A 16,416-nucleotide genomic window follows, 5' to 3' on the forward strand; every position below is an offset into this window, starting at 1 on the left:
ACAAGTTTCATCCCACCATCAGACTTACCATGGTCTACACTTTCGAATCAGTCGCATTCTTGGACACAAGCATCTCCTTCAAGGGCAGACACCTCAGTACCTCACTCTGCCGCAAGCCTACGGATAGCCTCACAATGCTGCACCTTTTTATCTGCCATCCTAACCATATTAAAACAGCCATCTCCTGCAGACTAGCCTTGCACATACACAAGATCAGGTTGGATGAGGAGGAACGAGATGGACACCTGAAGGTGTTGAAGAATACCCTCATAGGAACAGGATATGATGCTCAACTCATCAATTACCAATTCAATCAAGCCACAGCAAAAAACCTTCATGACAGGAATGTTCCCTCCCAGTGGGGGAACACTTCAGTGGTCAAGGACATTCAGCCTCAGATCTTTAGGCAAACATCCTCCAAGGCAGACTTCAGGATATACACTACACAGAGTGGCTGAGCAGGGGCTGGTACCCATGAGGACAGCCTCAACCGGGACCTTGGGTTCATGTCACATGGCAGGTAATCCCACCACACTATACATTCTCTCACACATGCAACCATTGACACATGCTCACTCACACATACAGAAACACACAGACACTCTGTCTCACACATGCGCGCGCGCACACATACACACACTCACATGCACGCACCCCACACACACATACCCACATTCTCACCCACCCACTCACTCACTCTTACACACATGCACACACACTCCCTCTCACGCACATAAACACATACACTCTCACACACACACACCCGCACACATACACACTCTCCCCCAAACACATGCACATACTCTCTCTCTCATGCACACACCAACTCTCTCACATACACATACGCTCTCCCACCCACACTTTCCCATACACACACACGCACACAAAATCTCTCTCTCCTCCCACTCACTCACACACACACACACACACACACACGCACACACACACGCACACACACACGCACACACACACACACTCACCCCCCCAACACACTCACACACATACTCTCTCTCCCACACACAGTCTTTCTTGCACACACATACAAACACATACACATACACAATCACAGACACTCTGCCCACCACACACACATACACTGTCTCCCTCTGCACACAGGCACACATACACATACAGAGCTTACAATTCTTCGAAGAAGGACCAAGGGATTGATTAAGAAGGGGGAAATTGAGTACAAAAGTAAGCTTGGGTTTGTACATGGGATCCAATTCTATATGTTTATTGCCACAGAACAAACCCAAACGGAACAAAACCAGAAATAACACAACTCCTCAGAATGGACCAGACAGTATAAATTCCAAGTGGTGTAGAACAACATCACTTCATCGCCTCACAGATGATGTTACCTAGCATGGTGATGAAACGTCTGAACAAGAACAAGCCAGTTCGGCGAGCAAGTCAACAACCTCACCAAAACCCCAAGCTACAAATCTTTGCAAAAACCCTAATATAACACCTCTTCTTTACACTGATAAAATCTTTAGTTCTCTCAGGACAGTGACTTGGAAGGAATTCGGCAATTTACATATACATATTAATCAAATAAGAGCATCTAACAGATTAAACATTTATTAGCAACTTAGGTTTGTTTAGTACATCCTCATCAGTGGTGTGACCCTTTGATCTTTGAATTATAAATTCTGTATCTGATACTACCTCTCTCATTAACATCTGGAGAAAGACTGACACTCTGAAAGCTTGTGATTTCAAGTAAACCTGTTGGACTCTAACCTGGTGTCGTGTGATCTCTGACCTTGTCCACCCCAGTCCAATACTGGCACCTCTACATCATGGATACCATTATAGCTGAACACCAATTAATGCAGCAAAGAAAACATGTTCCTTGTTGTGGCAAGAATCACTCCATCAAACTTGAAGTAACCTGCACTTAACCAAAATAAAAGGCTTATCCTTTTGTATTCTCCCACCAGCCATTAACACCTTTGTTCCCTTTTAAAACACATTGATTAATATTGCAAATCCAGCTTCTTGGGTGTTAGAACATAAAACATAGAACAGTACAGCACAGAACAGGCCCTTCAGCCCACAATGTTGTGCCCACCATTGATCCTCATGTATGCACCCTCAAATTTCTGTGACCATATGCATGTCCAGCAGTCTCTTAAATGTCCCCAATGACCTTGCTTCCACAACTGCTGCTGGCAACGCATTCCATGCTCTCACAACTCTCTGTGTAAAGAACCCGCCTCTGACATCCCCTCTATACTTTCCACCAACCAGCTTAAAACTATGACCCCTCGTGTTAGCCTTTTCTGCCCTGGGAAATAGTCTCTGGCTATCAACTCTATCTATGTCTCTCATTATCTTGTATAACTCAGTTAGGTCCCCTCTCCTCCTCCTTTTCTCCAATGAAAAGAGTCCGAGCTCAATCAACCTCTCTTCATAAGATAAGCCCTCCAGTCCAGGCAGCATCCTGGTAAACCTCCTCTGAACCCTCTCCAAAGCATCCACATCTTTCCTATAATAGGGCGACCAGAACTGGACGCAGTATTCCAAGTGCGGTCTAACCAAAGTTTTATAGAGCTAAAAGATCTCACGACTCTTAAACTCAATCCCCCTCTTAATGTAAGCCAAATCACCATATGCTTTCTTAACAACCCTGTCCACCTGGGTGGCCATTTTAAGGGATCTATGTATCTGCACACCAAGATCCCTCTGTTCCTCCACACTGCCAAGAATCCTATCCTTAATCCTGTACTCAGCTTTCAAATTCGACCTTCCAAAATGCATCACCTCGCATTTATCCAGGTTGAACTCCATCTGCCACTTCTCAGCCCATCTCTGCATCCTGTCAATGCCCCGCTGCAGCCTACAACAGTGCTCTATACTGTCAATGACACCTCCAACTTTCGTGTCATCTGCAAACTTGCTGACCCATCCTTCAATCCCCTCATCCAAGTCATTAATAAAAATTACAAACAGTAGAGGCCCAAGGATAGACCCCTGTGGAACACCACTCACCACTGACTTCCAGGCAGAATATTTTCCTTCTACTACCACTCGCTGTCTTCTGTTGGCCAGCCAATTCTGTATCCAGACAGATAAGTTCCCCTGTATCCCATTCCTCCTGACCTTCTGAATGAGCCTACCATGGGGAACCTTATCAAATGCCTTGCTGAAGTCCATATACACCACATCCACAGCTCGACCCTCATCAACTTTTCTCGTCACATCCTCAAAGAAGTGTTGTGCTGAATATTCTCACCTTGCTGTGTAATGAAGTGTTTCCTGAACTTGATTCTTCCAATTAAACTCCAATTCTCCGAGTAGCCCAACGGGTCAATCACAATTTCCTCAGCTTTCAGTTTATCTCTTTTGGGTGAAACAGTGATCAATGAAGGAACCAGGAATTATGACATTCTGTGTTCACAGGAAGTTTCAAATAGTGAGACTGTCCTTCATCTTTGACCCAGCAATCCCTTTGAAACTTTGCATTCTCAATGAAAGTAAATTGCAGGCTAGGTGTGAAGAACTAAGAAACAATCCATTTCTGCTTATCTTTGAGGAATGAGTACACATGGCATGCACTGTTTCTTAAATTATGCGCTAAAGTTTGCCTCCTATCAGAAACTCATTCGACCCAGTGATCACTCTTTCTATTAAGATCTGGTTGACATCAGTATTAAATATTCCTAAATCTGGTCAAGTTAGTCACCTTTCCAGATTTCTTATTTCCATATCATTTTACATACCTCCGCAAGGTCCATTCCATTTGAGGGTGAATAGTAAAGATTTTATTCTTCCGTTACTGCAATGTGAATTCATGGCTGTAATTTGTCAGAGTGTTTAAATGATGGTCATTAGTCATCAGTTGTCATTCTGGCTCAGCATTCTGGCATCTGAGTGACAAGGTGGCAAGCTCAAGTCCTACAACAGAAAAGAACCGTAACCTAGTCAGTTGGAGATGTTGTCACTCAGGTAAGATGTGAAACTGAAACTCTATTGTCCTTCTTCTCCTATCAAATGCATAAGATCCAATGATAGCACTAGAAGGTGAGCAGGAGACATCTTCCTGCATGTTAATACTCAACCAAAACCAACACCAGATTACTACCACTAGTCGAGGTTTGTATTAAAATTGATTGCTGCATTGTTTTTAATAAGCACTGAACCTCAATTTAGGTAACGTGTTGGTGTGTAATTCATTCCTGGGATGTGGGCTTTGCTGACTAGGCCAGATTTGTTGCCCATCCTTAATTGCCCACCCGGCAGTGAAGAGTCAACTACATTGCTGTCAGTGTGGAGTCACATTTAGACCAGACCAGGTGAGGTAGCAGTTTCCTTCTCAAAAGGACATTCGTAAGCCAGAACATTTATAAGCTGTTTCTCTAAACCATTTGAACTTTGTTCTGATGGATTACTTTTGAGTGTTCTGAACATTGGCCTTAAACCTGATAAGATTTCTGCCCTCTAATAGCTTCTGGTGTATCTGTTATGCAATCAACAGATGTTCATAATAATTCTGTCTGTCTGTTAGTGTATCAGTCTGTTTACACATTCTGCAGTTTCAGTACACGCACATGTCATTCTTTGGGGAACTAACTTGCCTGTGTGTCAACTAAATGTATATTCAATATGTGTTTTGGATTAGAATAAATCTAAATAAACCGGTGTTCCATCCGTGTGATATTAACTCATCATTCTGTTCAACATCGACCACAACTCACTAGAGAGTGATAGCATTGCTGTGAAATTTGAGTGTATTTAAAAATTGAATGATGCATTTCAGGCAATGACACAATATCCTATCAATGGAATATTCCTTTAGGACAATTGAACAAAACTGTTTGTGAGTTTTTTCCACCAACCACAGCAGCATAAAACAATTCTAGTTAACCTTTTTTTTCTGTTTTTCCTCACGTTATTTACCCATCCTCTGGTTTTTGACATTCCTTAGAAAAGACAGCAAGAATCTCAGTAACGAATAAAAGTCTCTCAAATATCCTCTCATTCAACTCACTGCCTGGTAGATTGCCATTTCAATATTTTCCCAAATCTTCATCAAGAACATGCCATGGACATTTCAGAGATAATGGGAACTGCAGATGCTGGAGAATCCGAGATAACAAAGTGTGGAGCTGGATGAACACAGCAGGCCAAGCAGCATCTTAGGAGCACAAAAGCTGACGATTCTGATGAAGGGCCGAGGCCCGAAACGTCAGCTTTTGTCCTTGGCCAACTGTGTTCATCCAGCTCCACACTTTGTTACCATGGACGTTTTAGCCTGGAGTCCTCCTACACATGATACCCAGTTCAATATCGCTGGCTTCCTTTAAGGAGAAGTATCTTAAACCCTGAAGGAAGACTACATTTCCTCTCCAAGTGCAATTGAACATTTGGTCACAAATCCTTCCTATATATCATTTATGGAAATTATAAATAGTAGGAGAACAAGTGCTCAAACATGTGGTATTCCATTGGAAAATGGATATAAAACAGATAAGCACCCAAGCACCCAGTCTCTGCATCTTACAAGTTAAAAGTTTGCCAATCCAATTTGACAAAGTCTCATTTCAATTTTATTTTAAACAGTCAATTCTTACATACAATGGTGCCAACACCTCCAGAAATTCATATAGATTACATTCGCGGATTCTCCATTTCTATTTAGTTTGTTGTTTCCTGAAAAGTCACCTCCCAATTCTAAAATCATAATAATTCATGCAACTTTGGATGCTCCCTTACATTAACCACCAAAACACTTACGAACACTTGTCCAACAGTGGAAGTAAGCCTTAAAATCTATATTTGATAGTATATCATTCATTTCTATTTTGAAGACAGGAAATACATTTGCTATGTTCCAGTGACTTGGAATTATTCCAATAAATTCCTTCAGACCGTGGGATGATGATCGTCAGAACTTGGTGACTTTACCTTGAGCTTTAAAGTCTTCTAACTTTAAAATTTCCTGGTCTACTTTAACCTGGAACTGTACTGTCACTTCTTCCCATTTTCCCTTCCTTTGTAAATACTTTTGGAAGAACTTTCTCAATTTCTCTACTTTCAGACACCAATTCCCCATTATAATTTCATCAGGGCTAATCTCTTCCTGAACCATTTTATTAAAATCAGACATGTTTGAAGGTTTCCTGACTGTCAACTTAGTCTTTCTAGCTATATTGTCCTCATGATTCCTCATTGCATCCCTTGTCAATTTCATGGCATTCCTTAGCCCAACTTTATTGATCTTTCTCATTCCTCCTGAACACTTAATAATCCTTTGCATTTCCTCTTTCTCCATTATGCCTTTTTTAATTGTTAATTCCTTAAATTGGTCCTATTCTTTTATGTTATCCTGACCTATTTTAAGATATTTTTTGCATTTTAAAAACTATCCCTTTGAAACTGTTTGACTTTCCTTCCACAACCATTGCTTTCCAGCATCTCCTCTATTTTATCATTTCCAAGCATTTAGTCTCCTACCCTTAAATTCAACGTGCTTCAATGTTAGCTCTTAAATTGGCTTTGTTTTGCCTTCAGCTTTCATATCTATCCTTGACATGGTAAGATTATCAATGAATTCAAAATTTTCACTTACACCTCGTTGTTGTTTCCTCATTGGTCTGTGTTTGGTTAGCTGATCTCAGACAAGATATTCAAATGGGTTTTACAACTGGGAACGGTGTCCATTGGTTCGGAAGACAAAGACTCTGTCAAAAGCTCCATCATCTGGTCCAGCTGACAAATGACCAGTGTGATAGAGGGCCCAGGTTGAAATCCCACCGGCCTCAGAGTGGTGTCATTATATGTCTGAACAAGTTGACTGAAATAACCGCATCATTTTAGGGCCCTTGTAGCACAGTAGTGCCCCAATCTCTGAACCAGTTGGCAGATTCAAGTCCCACTGGCTTCAGAGGTATGTAATAGCATCTCTGAATAGGCTGATACAAAGATAGTTCATGCAATAGCTTCTACAATTATTTAATGTCCTGTAGCTTGGTTTTGATAGTACTTTCTTCCCCATGACGGGTTTCAGGTACATAATTCTTTAATATTTGCATCACATACAGACAGGGTAGTTAAAAAGGGGTTCAGTATACTTGCCTTTACTGCTCAGTCCTTTGAGTATAGCAATTGGGAAGTCATGTTGCGGTTGTTCAGGACAATGGTGAGATCAGAGGATTATATAGGGTGGACATTGAGAGCCTTTTTCCTCGAATGGTGATGGCTAGCACGAGGCGACATTGCTTTAAATTGAGGGGTGATAGATATAGGACAGATGTCAGAGGTAGGTTCTTTACTCAGAGAGTAGTAAAGGTGTGGAATCCCCTACCTGCAACAGTAGCAGACTCTTCGAGTTTAAGGGCATTTAAATGGTCATTGGATAAACATATGGATAATAATGGAACAGTGTAGGTTAGATGGGCTTCAGTTTGGTTTCACAGGTCGGCGCAACATCGAGGACCGAAGGGCCTGCACTGCACTGTAATGTTCTATGTTCTATATTCTACCTCTTCTGGGATACCATGTCCAATTCTGGTCACCAGTTATAGGAAGGATATTATCATGCTGGAGGGGGTTCAGAAGCAACTTACCAGGGTGTTGCCAGTTGTGGAAGGTTTGAGTTATAAGAAAACACTGGATAGGCTGGGACTTTTTTCACTGGAGTGTAGGAGGTCAAGAGGTGACCTTAAAGAAGTTTATAAAATCATGAAGGGTATAGATAGGGTTAATAATAGTCGTCATTTCCCTAGGATGGGGGATTTCAAGGCTAGAGGGCACATTTTTAGGGTGAGAGGAAAGAGAGTTAAAAAGATGTAAGGGGCAATTTTCTTTTACACAGAGGGTGGTTCACATGTGGAATGAACTTCCTCAAGAAGTGGCAGATGTGCACACAGTTGCAACATTTAAAAGACATTTAGGTAAGTACATGAAGAGGAAAGGTTTAGAGGGATATAGGCCCAGATCAGGTGGGTGGAACTAGTTTAATTTGGGATTAGCTCATCATGGGCTGGTGGACCAAAGTGTCTCTTTCTGTGCTGTATGACTCTATAATATTGAAAGATGACATATTCAAAGTGTGGTCCAGCTGAATAGAACTTGTCCGAACTCAATGTGCCGCTATTGCAGGCTCTCTACAACCAATAATCTCACCCAGCCTTGTGGGCCAAAAGACAACTACTCCTGCAGTAATGGCTACCAGATTTGGACACTTTCTGACTGCTGGCCAAAGTTAAACTGACGGTCTCAGGCTAGCGATCAGCAACAGCTTGTTTGAGAACCTTTAGCAAAGCAGGATCACTGTGTTATTTGATTTTGTTGGTTCTGTCCCTTACAGGCCTGGGGGAAGCTAGGTACAAGTGGTGGGTAAAATGACTTTGGTAAACCTCCAAACAAGTGAGAAATTTGGAGGAAAGATTGACTGTGCTTCTACACTCTTTTTAATCGAGTTCTTTTCTCTTTATGCAACAGGGCTACTAGAAAACCATTTAACCAATGCAGAGCCAGAATGCTGTGATGTCAGATGGAACACCTGTGATCTATCCTGGGACAAAGGTTATAATGTATCTACCAAATCCATGGACTCCATGTTGCATCATAAGTCTTCACTGCCTGTCTCAGCAGCATCTCGACTGTGCAACAGCAGATTTAAGCTGTGTGTTTTGGTATTAATTCTTCTACACACTGTGGTGACATTTACTGGTTTTCAGAACAATAGCAGAGTTGGCATGGAGACAGTGAGCGCACTGGACGACAGCTCCCCAAGCGAAGAGTAGAAAAAGATGTCTTCTTACTTTCTTTTTTTTTCAACAGTTCGTACAGGGCCATGGTATCGAGCAGCAAAGAAGCTCAAAGGGTTTTCAGAAGACCATCCAAACAAAGAGCTGGGCTGCTGGCAGCCATGCATAACGGTGTGCAGTAAGGCTAAGAAAACAATAATCTGGCCATGGCAGGTCCAGAAATGCTTATCTGCTCTGATAAGGATAGATGGTTTAAAATGTTACTCGACAGAGTCGGGCTACTGATACAAAATGGGTAAAAATAATTTGGTAAAAAGCATAGCTGTCTCTGGGACAGATACTAGAAGTAGAGAGTTACTGTAAATTCCATCTGTTCTACATGTAGCTAGAAAGGTTTCAGATGTACAAACGCACTGAACAATTTCATCACAGGATGTTTTCTTTTGCCTTCTCAGTTTGTAATCAAGCTAATCTCTATCACAGTAGTCTTCATTGAATTCTTTGTGGTGTCTATTCCTATGAACATGACTTAGTTGTCCCAGGGACAGATAGCAATAATCCTGTGCTTGAACAAAGTATCTTTTGCCTGTATCAGAGAGTCGGATAGGTGTCTAAATCCCTGAATAGTTTACTTGCCCAAGCAACCCTGGTAACGTTTCTCCTCACATCAAACCAGTACTGGTCTCTCATCTTAATGTTAAACAATTAGTTAAGATTTGTTACCCATTATTGTGAGGAACACCAGCAAAGTGACTGTGAACATCTCAGTCGCAGGATAGGTAGGCACTTACTCTAAACAGAATGATTGGGCGTTCGATAGAGCAAAAAGTTAATGCACCCTCCTGCTTACCAATGTATATGCAATGTGCTTCCTCAATTCTCAGCAGGCTATTTGACATGGATATCATGGCTACCCAACTTAAATATATGAACCATCTGCTTGATGGTCGAGGAATTAAACAAGTGATGGTAGCCTTGAAGGCAGATTGTAGTCATATCACTATTGATATGAGTGTTCCGAGAGAGAAATGGGGTTGGTAGAGGGAGGAGGTGGACAATTTTTTTTTAAAAATCAGATGTCTAGGCCCCTTTTACAGTGGCCAAGTGGTAGATATGTGTGTCCTATCTACTGCTTGTTAGAACCTAAGGCTAATACATGGAAATTTTGCATTAGTGCAGGTTAGATGCCTAACCATTATATGTGGAGATCTAAGATACCTATGAGTATGTCTTACAGCATGCATCACCAGATGCATTGCATAGCAAAAAGCAACTCAGCAGCAGTCTACTGAAACATTCAAAAACAAATAAACACTTTTATAAACAAAAATAATCATAGACAATAAGGGCAAAAACTTAAGAAGATTTTATAATAACACTTTCAGTTAACTGTCCTTTATAGTCATTTATTCAATTCTTCATCTGAGAATCCATTCTGCTCTCACCCCTTACCTTTATGAAACTCTGAAATGTGAGTGCATACGTCGGAGGAGTTCAAATGGATCTTTCAATTATTAACAGTGTCGATGAAGGCCCATAGCTCTTTGTGCAGGACACCACCAAAGTTTAAAAAAAAGAGTAGAAGCAAAATTAGAAGTGTCACCAGTGGATGAGTGGATTTTGTGCTCTTGAGCTAGCACTTCAGACCGAAATAATGCTGTCAGTTGACACCTGTTGATTGGCGAACATTATAACAACCTCAGCCCAGTTTTTAGAATGTGTGGGCCTACAGCAAAAAAATTGCACATCAATTGTCAATCTCATTCATCGAGCTCTCAAGGATGTTTGGTGCAGAAAATGAATCGCAACCTTGAAAATTTGACTTAGTTGTGAGTTACTTGGTGTGGGGGTAGCAGTCACATGCTGGATGCCAAAATAGGAAATTGCCTCCTCCCTCACCTTAGAAAGTAGAGAATTTCTTCCAGAAATGTAGTTTATTTTCCCATCTGAGTTGGCTATCATTCAAATTTGAATGAATTCAAATTAGTGACCAGAACTGACCAAGTCAGTTAGCATTGAGAATAATTTCCAAGTGAACTCTAGAATTAAAAGTCTCGCAATGCTAGAATAATGTCATTGCATTATTTGGGGAGGTGCAGATTCAATTTTCTCTTTCCTACAATCAAAACAAAGAAAGGATCGGTCAAAGCAAGTCATTTATGTAATTGTGTTTCAAATGTAAACCATTACTTTTTTTTGCCATTAACACTGTAAATGGAGCAGAGACTGGGACCATATTCTTAGTAATGATCTCCTTGGGTATGGGCTTGGTGTTTTGTAGCTATGGGAGTTGTTATTGTTTCCGTAGCATGGAATTAACCCACGTGCCTTGTATTGAGAGAGACCTTTCATGCCACTGGATTGGTGCCTAACCCCAACTGGATGAGGTCAAGAGAAATACATGCCCTTATGTTGGACACCACTTGTAGTTTCAATTTTACTGGATCGGCACAAACATGGAGAAATTGGGCTTCAGTTACAGAGTGAATAATTTAACATGAGAGGAATGCCTAATTTCACGGATGAACATCGCTTCTATCTTTCATATCTGGTCCCTTCTTGTATGTTTATTTCCAACCCTCTTGATATTTATTTCACCCTTTTCTGAACTTTCACCACTTTGCTATCTTGATCGGTGCTCTGCCTTTTTACTTTCCTGCCCAGTTTTGAATCACTAATGAATGAGCCCACACAACCTCCCCCCATGTGTACCTGTCGCATATTGTTGACTCCTTATGAGCTGTGCCTTTGACTGTCATTCTCCCGTCTCATCAACCTTTGGGAGTTAACATCCTCAATTTTCTTACCAGTCCACTTAACTTAACCAGCATCATCCTTGAGGGTCTGGTAGTTATTCAATAATCTTTGCCCACCTCCCCCCCGCCCCCCCCCCTGCCCCCCATAATGTCTGTTAGCATAAAGATGGCTCTTGTTGTGTCCAACCTTATTATTTTGATGGCATTGACATCTTGGCTTTAACTGAAACCTAACCAATGAGAAACATCATCATGTGCTTACCAAAACAATGCCCCTGATCTAGCCACTGTCACCAGCTTTATTCACCATTACTCACCGCACCCACACCATAACTGTGGTAGTTTTAAATCTTATCACTAAACCTTATCTTGATATTGTTTTTACTCCTCCAGTACTTTGTTCTCATTCAAACCCTTCACTTTGTATAATCCTTCTGTTCTCCTTTAAAATCATTATTTTAGTAATGATTTGCCTATAATTATTTGCCTATTGTCTCTTAGGACCTAGATCCTCATTGAAATATCCATCTCCCTTGGCTTTCAAAGTCCCTACATTGACCTCTTAACATTTATCTCAGCATAATATGGCCTCTCTGTTGTAATGGTCACACTATGTTCCCTAACTTAGCCCTTCTTGTAAACTCAGCAGCCATACAAGCCATTCTATGTCATAGCTATCATCTGTAACTCTGCTATTTCATGTTATCACTTCATGTTACCCATCCAGGTAAAATGATGGATGAAAACCTAAACCAGCTGTGCACTATGTATGTGCATCCCTTATACTTGAAGGATAGCAGTCACACTGGGAGAATTGTAACTGAAGAGAGAGAATAAAGCTTTGAACGACAGGGGCAATTTTTGAAATAAATTGCTTTTTAAGTTCTCTAAACCGGATTACTGCTAACAAGGACAGTGATTTTTGCAGCTGCCTAGTTGCGCCTGAGCTGGTGATGATGTGTCACCTCTGAGCCACCATGAGTTCCCGGATTGTGACACAGTGAAAATGAAGGTGAACGGGGAAAGAGAATTAGCAGCTAAGGAAGTATTCTGAATGGAAGACCAAAGACCAGGGTGCTAAGAATTTAAACCGGACACTATAATTGACCTCAGAGAGACCTTTTCCAAGCATTGGTTAGGAAGGAAATGGGTTGAGAGGCTCGGAAGATCAAGGTGATGATGATTACAAGGGAGTGGCTATTCATGTGGTTTTTGATCACTTCAACAGTGATTGAGGACTTATCAAATCCAGCCCTATCACAACACTGAAATGGCCCTAGCCAAAGTGTACAATGACATTGTTTCAGAGATAGTACGAACTGCAGATGCTGGAGAATCTGAGATAACAAGGTGTAGAGCTGGATGAACACAGCAGGTCACACAGCATCACAGGAGCAGGAAAGCTGACGTTTCGGGCCTAGACCCTTCTTCAGAAAAATCTAGGCCCAAAACATCAGCTTTCCTGCTCCTGTGATGCTGCTTGGACTACCATGTTCATCCAGCTCTACACCTTGTTATCTATGTACAATAACATCTGTGACTTTGACTACGCTGGACTATTCAGCCTGGACTTCTCTGCAATCATCAACACAATTAACTGTTCAGTCTTTCACATAGTCTAACTCCTCTTTCTAACTCATTGCGGCTGCTGCTAATATGGGTTTTTATTACAATATAAAGGCAAAGGCTGAAAACCTGTGCTGGATTTAAAAATAAATAAGTAAACAAGGACAAAAATGGTCACTGCTTTATTAAAATTCTATCTTACATAAAGTCACAACAAATATCGAGGCTCTGTAGTAAGCCATTGAAGGGGATTTGTTCATTAAATCCATCTGAGTCAACTTACTGACTCGCTGTCTCTCTACCCCTCTCTCTCCCACACACAGACTCTCACACTCCCATTATGGGGTCTTGAAATGCCTGTCTCCTCTGCACACATGGTACAGGGTTTCAGCATGTGATATGAATGACTGTCTTATGGTTAATTGAGCCTCTGATTACCATCCAAAGTATTAAAAAGACTGCATGCCATCCTCCTAATTCAGACTACAGTTAACACCCTCTACTAACAGCAACCAAATGAACAGGAGAATGTAAGTCATTGTTAAGGATTTCTCACATTTCAAAAGCTCAGTTTTACACTGTTCATTTACTGATTGAGGTTCAATGACTGGCCTGCATTTAAACATTGAAACTTGTTGGGAATCTTTTTGTTAGATTTTGTCAAGACTTCCTCAACACTGTCTGAGAACTTCACACACAGAGAATGAGCACCTTCCTGGAGATCTCATTGGAGCCCCTGGGAAAAAGGGAATGGTTGGCCATCAGAATACTGATAGGGGTGCCACTTATTCCATGGTATGAGCGGGTAAAAGAGAAGAGACTTTGAGCAACATCATCAACTGCTGAAGGAAAGTGAGGCAGGAGGGTGAGGAGGGCCCAGATTTACGGTAACAGGCTGCATACTACACAATCCAGCAATGATAACAAACCAACCATTATTGCCACCAATAACAAATTCCCTAATACTGAAGCGATTCATGTCCATATGCATCAGGACTTGGACAATATTCCTGTTTGGTCTGATAAATGACAAATAACATTTGCGCTACACAATTGTCAAACAACAGGCATCTTTCACTCGAGAGAATGTAATCATCACCTTTTGACTTTTAATGACATTACCATTTCCAAATACCCTATCATCAACATCTGGGTTGAGGGTGAGGGTGGTGACCATAAACCAGAACCTTAAGTGGACCAGATGTAGAAATACAATATCTATAAGAGTAGGTCATAGGCTGGGGAATTCTACAGCAAGTAACTCACTTCCTAACTCCTTAATGTCTATCCAACATTAATAAGGCACAAGTCAGGAGTGCAATGGAACCATCCCCACTAGCTTGGATGAGAGTAGCTCCAACAACAGTCAAGAAACTTGGCACCTAAAATCACAGACTACTTGATTGGCATCCCATCCCCCATTGTAAACTTTTAGTCCCTCCATAACTGAAGGACAGTGGCAAAAGTGTGTACCTGTTACAGGACGCACTGTAGAAACTCACTGATGCTCCTTCAAGAAGGCTTTCCAACTCAAGATACCCATTACCCAGGAGAAGAGTAGCAGATGCATGGGAACACCAGCACCCTTCAAGTCAAACACAATCTTGACTTACAAAGATATCACTGTTCTTTCACTGTCGCTAGGTCAAAAACCTGGAACACCCTCCTTAGGAGCACTGTAGGTGTGTCTGGGCCAGATCAGCTGTAGCTGGAAGCTCAATAATCCCATCTTAAGTGAAGTAGGACGGGGCAATAAATCCTGACCTTGCCAGCACCATCCACATCTCATGAATGTATGTTACTTCTAGTAAGCAGAAATGAGCCATGTTACAAACTCAACTGATTACTTTAAATTGTTTCTAGTCTACCAATTAGCACATTCTGTTATTCAGCAAGTGTTGCCCAATCACAGAATCACTTCTAACAGCACATATATTTGCTTGAGTATTGTCAGTGGGTGCTGTTTGACTACAGTATGTTGCGAACAACTGGAGAAACATTAATTCAATCAGTAAGTCATTGAGACTTGCAGACTATGCACCTGGAATCACACTGACATTGAAATTCAGAAATGACATACTTCAACTATGAGGTAGATTGTTAAGCTCATTTATTCTGGTGAGAAGTGACATGGTAGGGAGCATTCTCTGAAAACAAAAGGAACATGTTTCAGCCTTATGCCCTTACTGAAATAGCTGGAAGTGTAAGGAGCCTAATGTTTTATCAATGCAGTGCCTTGGTCAATCAGAATTGACCTGACAAACAACCAGAACACACTGAACAGAATTTCTGCAGTGTGAAAACAGGCCATTCAGTCCAACAATTCCACGCTGACCCTCTGAAGAACATCCCACCCAGACCCATCCTCCACCTCTCTCCCTGTAATCCTGCATTTCCCATGGCTAATACACCTAACCTACACATCCTTGAACAATATGGGCAATTTAGCATAGCCAAACCACCTAATCTGCTCATCTTTGGACTGTAGAAGGAAACCAGAGCACTGGCAGAAACCTACACAGGCATGGGAAAAATATGCAAACTCCACACAGTTAGCTGAGGATAGAATTGGACCCAGGTCCCTGGCACTGTGAGGCAGCAATGCTAACTACTGAGCCACAAGGCCATCCAAATTCTACAGTAAAAGTTGCAATTATCATTTGGAATTTTTGCATTCTTGCATTATTCCTGATAAGTGCAAGATAAAAGCTTTGACAACACATGTCTCTTTTCAGCAATATTCAAAGAAATAAATAAATGCTGTGAGACATATCTGAAGTGTGTGTAGTATCAATGAAAGATATATGAATATCAGTATACAGTTGGGTGATGGATGCTATGTTTTATTGGTTCTGAAGTTGGCGCTACAGTGATTGAGAAGTGTGATTGGGATCAGAGCTTGACTACTCATTTCAAATCATTGCACTTTTTATGGCACTGGAACTGTGTTCTGGTGGCAGGGCTTCTAATTCCCTCCTCAATTCTCTTCCCACACCTACCATATAAGCTGCTTTCATCATGCCAGCCACAACTCATTCATCACCTTTACCCACCCCACCCCACATCCTGGCATATTTTTTTCATTATACGTGTTCCTTCATGACCTCCAATCTTACATCTGAGAATCGTCTGTTCTACCCCTGAGGAATCCTGAACTGAATCAGCCAACATAGTCCACAACTTCAGAAGATGTGAGGAAAGGGAAGGCTATACATACCAGGGGTGGAGGTTAGATAGAGGTTAGTAAAAGTTCAGTGCAACATTATGGGCCGAAGGGCCTGTACTGTACTGTACTGTTCTATGTTCTATATTCTATACCACACCAGGAAAATTGATCCTGGCCAGCGCATTAGTAGTAATTATGTAGATCT

General features: G+C 41.4%; 1 protein-coding gene across 1 annotated transcript in view; it reads left to right on the plus strand.

Annotated features, from left to right (window-relative positions):
- The window catches only part of LOC132210557 (NALCN channel auxiliary factor 2-like), a 724,467-nt gene extending 712,940 nt beyond the window's left edge, over positions 1 to 11,527 (plus strand). The window contains exon 4 of the mRNA XM_059651273.1: positions 8,455 to 11,527. Coding sequence (XP_059507256.1) covers positions 8,455 to 8,759 — 305 coding nt within the window. The 3' untranslated portion in view covers positions 8,760 to 11,527. The remainder of the gene's footprint in view (positions 1 to 8,454) is intronic.
- Positions 11,528 to 16,416: the final 4,889 nt, after the last annotated feature.

The sequence above is a fragment of the Stegostoma tigrinum genome, chromosome 15 (assembly GCF_030684315.1).
Source record: "Stegostoma tigrinum isolate sSteTig4 chromosome 15, sSteTig4.hap1, whole genome shotgun sequence".
In the NCBI taxonomy this organism is placed as follows: Eukaryota; Metazoa; Chordata; class Chondrichthyes; order Orectolobiformes; family Stegostomatidae; genus Stegostoma; species Stegostoma tigrinum.